The sequence below is a fragment of the Poromitra crassiceps genome (genome assembly GCF_964638095.1).
Source record: "Poromitra crassiceps genome assembly, chromosome: 18".
Classification (NCBI taxonomy): Eukaryota; Metazoa; Chordata; class Actinopteri; order Beryciformes; family Melamphaidae; genus Poromitra; species Poromitra crassiceps.
The window spans coordinates 19,679,469-19,689,671 of record NC_139636.1 but is presented as its reverse complement, the minus strand read 5'-3'; the positions used below and the strand labels follow the sequence as shown (position 1 = coordinate 19,689,671).

The following is a 10,203-nucleotide window of genomic DNA, read 5'->3' as shown; positions in this document are numbered from 1 at the left end:
AGGGAGAATATTTAATCCAGAAGTGTTGGTACACAGGTAACCTCAGGTTTACATACAATGTACAACTTCAAACACAATAAGAGACACGGGCAGGAAAAACGCAACGCGTTTCAATCTCAATGGGTCTTCGTCAGGCTGACGCCTGACAGCCTGACGAAGACCCAGGCCAGTGAGGTTGAAACGCGTTGCGTTTTTCCTGCCCGTGTCTCTTATTGTGTTTGAAGTTGTACATTGTATGTAAACCTGAGGTTACCTGTGTACCAACACTTCTGGATTAAATATTCTCCCTAAAAAGTAACCAGTAAGCTCCCTTTTCCACTTTTGTGTCCAAAGAGATAAAATGTCTGAAAAGTCCCCAAAAGTCAAACCAGTCGGGGAAAAATCAGTTTGTCGTCAGTGAAGTATCTCTTCATCCCATAATGCATCCCAGCATTTCTGGCCAATCAGATTAGTGGATGGAAAACAGCCAGAGAAAGAAATGAATGCAGGCCACCAATCACAGCGAGCCTCCACCAATCAAAGATGTCGTCGTTATACCATAGGATTGTGGGTAGTGTAAGCAGATCACAATCAAAATCTCAATGGCCGTTATGAATGGGAAATACTCTTCTGGGGCAATGACATCACGGAAAGACACGTGACTGCTGAGCTCTAGTACAACACAATCACACCCGATTCCTTGAGACGTTCTGCACAACACTAGAGAAATGGGTAGGAGGTAAGAAACAGAAAAGATGAATGTGATACTGCACTCCAGTCACTCCAGTGCAGAATAAGAGACTTTCTGTCTTTCAGATGTCCAATGCAAGCTCAAAAGTAGACGCATCCTCCAAACTAAGCGCAGGGCTCCGAGTCCTTTGAAGGCAGCCTCAATTTACAGCTGGAGGACAGCGACGATATGATGGAAGAGGAAACTGAGCCATGAAGCTGCTCTCCCAGCTACAGATGGAGGGCAGCTTTAATGTGGACAGATTCCTCTGTGAGAGGAGAGAGAAAGACGAGCTTGACCAAAGTATGAATGGCTCCCGTGTCTCTGAATTCAACGGGTCAATGGACAACTCGATAATCACCAAGAAGAAGAAGAATGACGGGCAGCAACTCGAGCAATCTCTCCAGGCGGTGGGAGCCTCCACATGGCAGTAGGGGCCTCCACATCCACACCAAAAGCGGTTGGATATGGATGCACTCCTCCTCTCAAGCCGCCAAAGAGCGTCGGTGGGAACACCTCCAGACATTCCGTGGCCTCCAGGCGTTCCCTGATCGTATCCATAATCGAAGATGTAGAGAGCCTGGATGAAGACATGGCTGATGAGGAGGATGATTACAGTGAAGATGTTGCAGATAATCATTCGGACATTGGCGAAGGAGAGGAACTTGGCGGTTCGTCTGGGGATAAGCTTCAGCTGGAGGAGACCAAGGGAGAGATGCTAAACACAGAGGATGAAGAGGAGTCCTATGAGTCGGAGGACATAGCTATTGAGTCTGCATCTGGAGAGGAAGATGCCAGTGACACAGAGGAATTGACCAGCGACCCAGAACCTGCTCCCACAGAGAATGGATCAGAACTGAGATTTCAGCCCTGGTGTGGGAACCACACACACCAGAATTTGGTCCACTGTATCCCCATAAGGCCCACCCACCAAACACAGTAATATTTGAAGCATCAGTCTTTAGTCTTTTCCTGCTCTAAAACCTTTCTTTTGCAAACAGTTGACAATACAAAGAAGTCAAAGATAAGCATAAAACAAACTCATACCCAACAAACAGGAAAAGAGGAAAAAATATTAAAAAGAAAGAAAGCCATGAACATCACTGATGGGAAGAGAATGGGTTGTACGTATGATTTGTAAGTTGGACCGTTTCCATTTGCTCCATTGAGAAGTGTTCCGTTAAGAGTTTGCACCATTGTAGTTATTTTGTGTCTATTTGCAATTGAGCAACATTGTTTTTTTTTGCAAACATTAAAGCTACACTTAAAAAAGAAGGAAAAAAAAGTCACGTGACTGTTGAGCTCTAGTACAACCAAGAGATATACAACACAGCCAGTCACACCCAAATCCTTCAGACGTTCTGCACAACACTAGAGAAATGGGTAGGAGGTAAGAAACAGAAAAGATGAATGTGACAAAGTGCATACGACTACCCAGGTAAACCTTGGTACAGTATGTACAGTAAGACCACCTTGGAGTTAAATCAATGACATAATCTGCAAGGCATCACTGGTCAACTCCTATGCAAACCCAGAAAGAAGCATGATGTGAGAGAACACACTTTCGGCTTATGTTGCCGGTTCAATAATGAGCCTCAATTTCTTGTCTCGGGAGGCAATTATCCTACTTGTCGAGACAGGGTGGTGAAGGCATCACAACGGTACAAGTAAAGCATGAACACGCCACAACAACAGGAAGACGTGTGCACATAGACCAACTAATAACATGAAAGACCAACTAGCACGACCTGTATGAAGGTTCCACACAGATGGCAATGACCACAATAAAGTAACAATGACCACAATAAAGTAACAAGACACCTTTCGCGAAGATGGTGCGCTATGGTTGGAGCCACTTGCAAAGTAGTTCACTAAAAACAAAATCCACAATATGAATGACAAAATCATCACCATCGATTCTTAAGCATGACTCGTTCAAGGTATCTAGCAACAGCAGGTGTGTTTAATTTAGCCTGTCACGCAGATTAGAGACAAAGGAGCCAAAGTCAAAGCGCAAATCTTCTCTGCAACGTAAGCTAAATCAAGCGCACCTTCTTCTACTTCAATCTACATGTGCATCTCGCAAGTCTTGACAGTATTCCCCCTCCCATCTACACCTGTCTCATCCTGTTCTGAGCTATGAGTCAGTTAGCGAAAAGGTATTTTGGCAAAATGATCTTAAAGATGTCTGTCAGAAATGGGTTTCGCCCAAGAGAAAAGAGGAAAAATAAATTTCAAAAGCATCATTTGCAAGACTAATGCAAGAATAATTTCGCATTTTTTTGTAGGCACTGGATAAAAAAAAGCTCTCACATTACAATCTACTTTGTGCTTGGTCATAATTAGGGAACCAGCCACCACAGTCCACTTCAAACATACAGAATTGCATTGCCTGTTGGCCTGTCTAAGCAGGAAAAATATAAACGATTCACCAAAGCCACTCTTCTCGAGGGCTGCGTCAGTCGAGCAGAGTGACGCTTCAGTGAGCTAGCCTCCAAAACCCTGCAATGTCAAATTTCTTTGCGGTTGTCTGCAACCAAGCTGTTTAAACCACGTTCCTTAGGCCAGCCTGTCCCTGAACAAGCCTTTGACGAAGATGTTTTGAGTGAGAGTGGTTTAGAATCATCCCTCAGCTGCTTCTGGCTATCTGTGCAAAACTGACTGTCACAACCAAAATAGCTGAATCTAATGATGCTTTGCCTATCGAGACACTGCTGCCAGATGACCTCTGACCAGACAGAGGAAAAGACATTTCCCAGCCGATGACACCAATAAATCTTTGAAATTCAACAATGGGTTTTAAAAGGATTTCCATGGGCCCGCTATCACAACACTGATTCAGCACACAATGAACCACAATGTTAAGATTCAAAAGGGTGGAAATAAACAAGGGGAAAAGAATTATGCCACCAGGTTTGCAGGTGACAGCAGTGAAATGCTGCCTCTCTTTCTCTATGAAGAAAACTCACAGCAGGGCCATTGGGAGGGCCATACCAGTACCACATGAAAATATTACATACAAGAAAAGACCTACAAGGACGGTTGTGTCGCAGAGCCTGGTCTGACTCCAAACAAGCTCAGAATTTTTGCAGCAGCGCATCGTCCAATGCATAGCTTCTTTTTGCAGGCAGGCAGGCAGGCAGGCAGGCAGCCAGGACAGCAGACAGATGAGATGGAGCAGGGCTAGGTGCTCTGGTACTTTGGGGGGGAAGGGGGGTCTGCGCAGGCATGAAGCTGGTACCAGAAAGGGTGTTTGGACTGGAGTGAGCGGGATATGAAAGGAATGTGGGAGTGTGGATTACTAGCTGGGAGTCGCCTAAGTCCAAGCGCTGCTAGTCTGTGGTGTTGGGGCTGGGGCTTCAGGCCGAGGGGGGTGTTGGGGCTGGGGCTTCAGGCCGAGGGGTGGTTAGATCCGAGAAAAGTCTGTGTGCTATGGTAATGTAGGAAGTGCTGGGGATCTGGTTAGCGAAAACCGAGATATGCAACAGTTCGGCTGCTGTGGACTCCAGGCTAGTCCGACAGTCCAAGTGCCAGTCTGCGTTCATCGTGAGTAGCCGGTTTTAATGTGTCCATCCAAGCTTCGAGTGTCGAGGTAAACATGGTCTAGAGACAGGTGGCAAGGTAGACCGTTATTAAGGGGCTGCTTGCTCAGGCACCTCGCTGTCCACATCTTTAAGAGTCCATTCATTTCTTCATCCCTCCGCCTGGCCGCCCCTCACGTTTCCGGCTTACTACCCCATGGTGGAGGATGCTCTGAAGTAGGAGAGGAACTTGAAGCAAAGGTTGACCACAAAGTACCAGATGTTTCGGGCCATCTGGGACCGGGCGATGAAGACGCGCCAGATGAGCACCACCATGACGGTGTTGAAGGTGTAGCGGATGTTCCTCAGCCTGGATAAGAAAAAAAGACGAGAGAAAAATTATGACTTCAAAAGAATGACTCAAAACTTTAACTAGGTTTGCCAGGGTAAAGATGAAGAGTGGGAAGACGACAACAAGCTATCAGTCTATTCTATACATAGTCACCATGTGCCAAGTCTAAGGGCCCTATCTTATGCCCAGTGCAAATGCAAGCGTTATCTTTGCTAGTTCTTACCACTGGATCACTGAAACATGTCCTTTGATGTACTGACCCAGTGGCAATTAAAAGAAAAAAAGGGAGATTTGGAGTGCTAGAAACTAGCAAAGATGATGCTTGTCTTGCACTTGCCCTTGCACTGGGTGTAAGACATGGCAATAAATACTGATGTTGGATTTAAATCCTTCACAATCAGTGGCTGTGTGTAGTGCATATGTTTCTGTGGTGTGAGCATGTACATGTGGATTACTGCTACTCTAAACTGTACTATCCACTAGGAATGATAATCTGACCAGTACAGTTTGGCAGGAAAGATTCATTTACACCAATATCCCTGAGGTCACATCAGTGGTTAATGGAATGATTGACCTAGTACTTATGTGTGGACCCAGACAATATTTAAGTGCTAATCCAGAGATGTCTCTAAAATGATCTAGCTACATTAAAACATACGCTGCCTGCTGTCGATATAGAATCAGCTCGTCGCCTGGGTACCCATGTGTTTTCATGCAGGTGCAGTGAGGCTGTGTGGATGGTGCAGTGAGGCTGTGTGGATGGTGCAGTGAGGCTGTGTGGGTGGTGCAGTGAGGCTGTGTGGGTGGTGCAGTGAGGCTGTGTGGATGATGCAGTGAGGCTGTGTGGATGGTGCAGTGAGGCTGTGTGGGTGGTGCAGTGAGGCTGTGTGGGTGGTGCAGTGAGGCTGTGTGGGTGGTGCAGTGAGGCTGTGTGGGTGGTGCAGTGAGGCTGTGTGGGTGGTGCAGTGAGGCTGTGTGGGTGGTGCAGTGAGGCTGTGTGGGTGGTGCAGTGAGGCTGTGTGGGTGGTGCAGTGAGGCTGTGTGGATGGTGCAGTGAGGCTGTGTGGATGGTGCAGTGAGGCTGTGTGGGTGGTGCAGTGAGGCTGTGTGGGTGGTGCAGCATCTCTTACTTCTTGAGGTGTTTGCGTGCAGCAGGCAGGCCTGAAAGGTCTTCATTGAGGACGTACTTCTTGGTGCCCATACAATAATTCTCCATGTACTCCGGCCAGTGCAGCTGACGCACATCAAAATTAAACACCTACAGAAACAAACACCACAGTATTGTCAGTGTCTTACAGAAACCTTCAAAATGTCAACTTGTAAAAGGCATACACCAACATTTTTGGAGAGTTGCCTATTTGCCATATTGCCGATAGCAAAAGTAGAATGTAGTAGATGCCTTTATCGTCACTGTGCGTGCAGTACAAACTGCGGTATGCCCATCACTGATACTTATCTTAGCACTACAGAAAGACAGTTGCCAACATAGGATGAGATTGTCATGTTCTCATCAGATTTGGTTACATCAGGAGAACAATAGCAAAATATTAGTAGGTCATTACACGAATAGGTCTGGTGTGCAAAGGACATAAAAGGTAAAGGCTTTCACTTTTACTACCCCAGAAATGTGGATTCCTCCACACAAATATTATCTAGAACAACGTCCCAATTCACTACAAGCCAAGTCCCCAATGAACGAATGAATCGCTCTATTGTACCAAGCCTACATTCGGACATAGAGCATTAAGTCAATGCTGAAACTAACCCAAAACTGCATCTGCCATCTCAACAGTGTGCAAATGTCTGTTCCTCTCTTGCACACAACGTATGAAATGATGCAGAGTACGAGGACATGCACGGTACCAAGACAGAGGAAAAATAAAGAAGGCAGAAAGGGAGTTAAGGGTTAGAAAACGTATTAACGGCTTATGATTGCCGTCATGGATGCATAATGGACTGAAATGCATTAACACATCCAGGTTGTAGCAACAAGATTGACCTACCTTCTTGTCCTCGGGGCTCATCTGGGCCATGAGCATGGTTATGCTGTCGGTGTTCCACACCCAGGAGTGACTGGTGAAAAACTCCAGGACATTAACGGCTTTGTGGAGGCGAGTGATTGTCTTCATCATCCTGGGGTAGGCGAGGGTGGAGGCGACGGTGAGAGGGGTTGGACAAGGAGAGAAGTGGAACGGAAAAAAGAAGGAGAGGTTACGTAAACGGGTTTGGTGCGGTACGCAAATGAGAAGGAGATTGACAAAGAGGAGACAGAGTGAGGCAGGAAGTGGAGCCGTGCATATGGCAGGGTGCGTGAAGTGAGAGTTGGGATGGAGAGAGGGAGAGGGTGGGGAAAGGCGAGGATAGGTGAGACATGGAGTGTAAAGAAAGAAGTGGTGTATGAAGAACCGTAGAGAGGAGGGAACACGGCACCACAAAGAGTACGGGCACAGGTTAGAAAGTCAAGAAAATCCTCACAAAGAGGCAATGTAGCAAAGGTTACCACCACTGATCTTATATAGCCCAATGGGTTCTTTACAATCTGCTTTAGTTTCCCAATTTAGTATTTAACAGTATACAGTAAACAAGTACCCTCTTCACAAAAAATGTGCGTATAGTACTGTATACCATTACCTGTCATTGCTTCAACAACATTCAGTGTCTTGCTAGTTACATCCCATGAAATCCAATTCTCACACCTGCACAATAAATTCTACAAAATTTGGCATGGCAATTAATTACCAATCTCCAATAGGATTCCTTGGTAGATTCCGTCAATAATGAACGCATTATGTGCAGATCATTTGGGATTTGAGCCATAAATGTTTAGGGATGTCACTCTGCACCTCTGGACAATAACAGATACGCATCAGCTGAGGGCTAACTGGATTTAATCTGTGTGCAGGTCAGGAGGACAGAATGCACAGGCCAAATCGAATTATACGACCAGTGTGACAAAATGAAACAAATTTAGGTCAGATTAATTTATTATATTCACCAAAATTTGGTTAAGCTATTTTAATTAATATCCAACACAGAAAGGATGACAGCTGCTTCACAGCTAGGTACAGAAATATTTCCTGTGTTGATAAGGTTGTCCTCCTGTTACACAAGTGAATCCAGTTAATAAAAAAAAACATGAATATACTTGTGCAAAGACTTCTGTTACGGTAGTTCAAATCTAGGCTATTATAATTTAATATACCACTTAAGGTATAGTGCTGATTAGGTTTGGAGTTGATACTGAAGTAAATACATTTAAATTAAATAAAGATGATACAGTATAGTGAGGGTTTTAATTAAGAAGGTATCTGAGCCTTGATCTTGTGTAACTAACCAGTTTGAAATTATTAATTGAATCAGTCAAATAGTTGCCTCCACTTACTGAAAATATAATTGCTAGAGAGCCTGGAGTGCAAGACTGAGACCATTTCAATTTGCAATTAATAAAATAGGCCACAATCCAAAACAGGCCTACATTACCATTATGATATTGTGGATGAAATGTTGGCATTTCAGCCACTGACACTACAAGAGGCAGGTTGTGATGACTCAGATTCTCTCTGTGAAAGCCAGTGATTCAGAGGAGGTGATGAACATGCATGGTTATCAGCACATAGAGACAGAGACAGAAATAAATGTTAATTACAGTAGGCGACAAACCCAATTAGGATCAAATCACACCTCTAGAATCTAAGAGATGGCTGAAAGCCATATTCAATTCAGAGACCAAAATACTGTGTGGAATTTAGAAATTGTGTGGCTAAACATTGCTTTGACCTGCAAATTTGGACCTGGAAATTCATAAGAGGTGAAAAAGGTCACGTGTTTGTAAATATGTGCAGAAACAATTCCAAAACTGTACTGTTTTGACACTTTACATGCACATGGTTGTATTCAGTAGTAGGACATAAAACTGAAATGATTTGGATCCAATTAAGAGGCATATCTCAACAGCAACCAATTGTTTCCTACTGAACACAATTGGGCAAATACCATAAGTCCCATGGTGCCGCTGGATTTTCCATGATTGGTGTGTGGAGTGGAGGATGATGGCAATGACGTGATGTTCACAGCATGGCTTATTTACAAAAAAAAGTGGGTAAAATAAAAAGTATTCCATCTTCTCAAATTCAAAATGGTTCAAAAATGCATCAATGCAAAAATGCAGTCCACTTAAAAAAAAGAAAAAGAAAAGTGGATTTGGTGTTCCCCCAAAAATGGAAAACATTTCCGAAACATGCTTAGACAGAAACCAACACTTGTCATCATGTCATCATCATCTGTCTTTATCGGGGCCCCAAAGCCCGTCCACGGGTTCGGAAAACAGGTTTTCCTTAAAAAGTCACCAAAATTACACAATTTATCATAGCCAGTAGCCACAAACAGAAAAAAATAATTATTTGAATGTTCAAAGTTAGGACGGTCCGTGAACTACCCACCGGCGATGAGCGCTTCCGTGAGGAAAAGAAGCTTGTTTTAAGCTTAAAACAGCCATATTTAATCCAAATCACTTTATTCTACAGGTCTCATTAAAAATTCTGCCAAAAATAAACCGTTTGCACGAACCAGATCCTGTAAAAAACATTAAATTCTATGTTTCGCATCGCAACTGGAAAGCTCTGGATCATTCAGCTGTGAGCAACAGCCACATGACAAGAATTCAGTGAAGCTCACTAACTGCAGCAGGCCGCCTGCACACAGAGAGCAGAGGGGTAGACGTATTGTAAAAATGTAAATAGTTCATTATGTATGCCATGTGTAGCCCCCTTTTTTCCAGCATTCCAACACTTGGAAAAATGCTGTATATATAGATTCCATCCTTTTAAAATGTTTGTAATATAAATTATCAAAGAAATGTACCTTCACAGTTTTTTTTATCTTCCTTATTTATGACATAGCTGTTATACTGCACAGCTGTGCTGTTTCCATAGCAGTGCAGGACTTTTATATGCAGTGAAACATTAGCCCACAGTTAAAAAATATTGACGGGAGCGACTGCAGCAAAAAACGCCCAGAAATTGTTCTTGCGGTACCCAACTCAAGGGTTAAACAAGTCCAGCCGATGCCATGAAGTCAAGTGAAGACACTGCAAACCTCCCAGTCCCCAGCATGACACACCAGGCAGAACAAAAGATCACGCCCTGAGGTTGGACAGTGGGGTAAAATGGGTTTTGCGGGAACATGTGGGGGAGGTTTGGGGCTGACTGGCAGGGAAGGGAGTGGGGGCAGTTGGCACCTTACCGGGGCTTGTGGCCCGTCAGCTTGAGATAGCAGTCATAGAGCAGGGCTAACAGCATGTGGCTTACAGTGGTCCAGTAGTGATTATTAAAGAGGGTGGAGCACACTCTGAAATGGGGCCTTCTGAAGGCCTGCTCTAAGGGGGTGGTCTTGAAGGACACGTTTATATGGTGCTCTGTAGGAGAGAAATATAGAAATCACAGGACAAGGAGGACACAGAAGAGAGGACGAGATGAAGCAGGAAGCCTTTGTTCCTTCTTGTAAGTGAATAGGCAAGATGCAGGCCCAGTAACGACTGCCGCTAGCCTGTCATTGGCACCAAAAGTTTAAATTGCAGATCTTAGAGATAAATCTGGATGGTGTCTAAGCAAAAGGAACTGCTT

General features: G+C 44.4%; 1 protein-coding gene across 1 annotated transcript in view; it reads right to left on the bottom strand.

Annotated features, from left to right (window-relative positions):
• Nucleotides 1-203: 203 nt before the first annotated feature.
• Nucleotides 204-10,203, bottom strand: part of far1 (fatty acyl CoA reductase 1) — a 39,156-nt gene continuing 29,156 nt past the window's right edge. The window contains exons 11-13 of the mRNA XM_083655096.1: nucleotides 6,586-6,715; nucleotides 5,713-5,840; nucleotides 204-4,600 (exon numbers count right to left, since the gene is read on the bottom strand). Coding sequence (XP_083511222.1) covers nucleotides 4,441-4,600; nucleotides 5,713-5,840; nucleotides 6,586-6,715 — 418 coding nt within the window. The 3' untranslated portion in view covers nucleotides 204-4,440. The remainder of the gene's footprint in view (nucleotides 4,601-5,712; nucleotides 5,841-6,585; nucleotides 6,716-10,203) is intronic.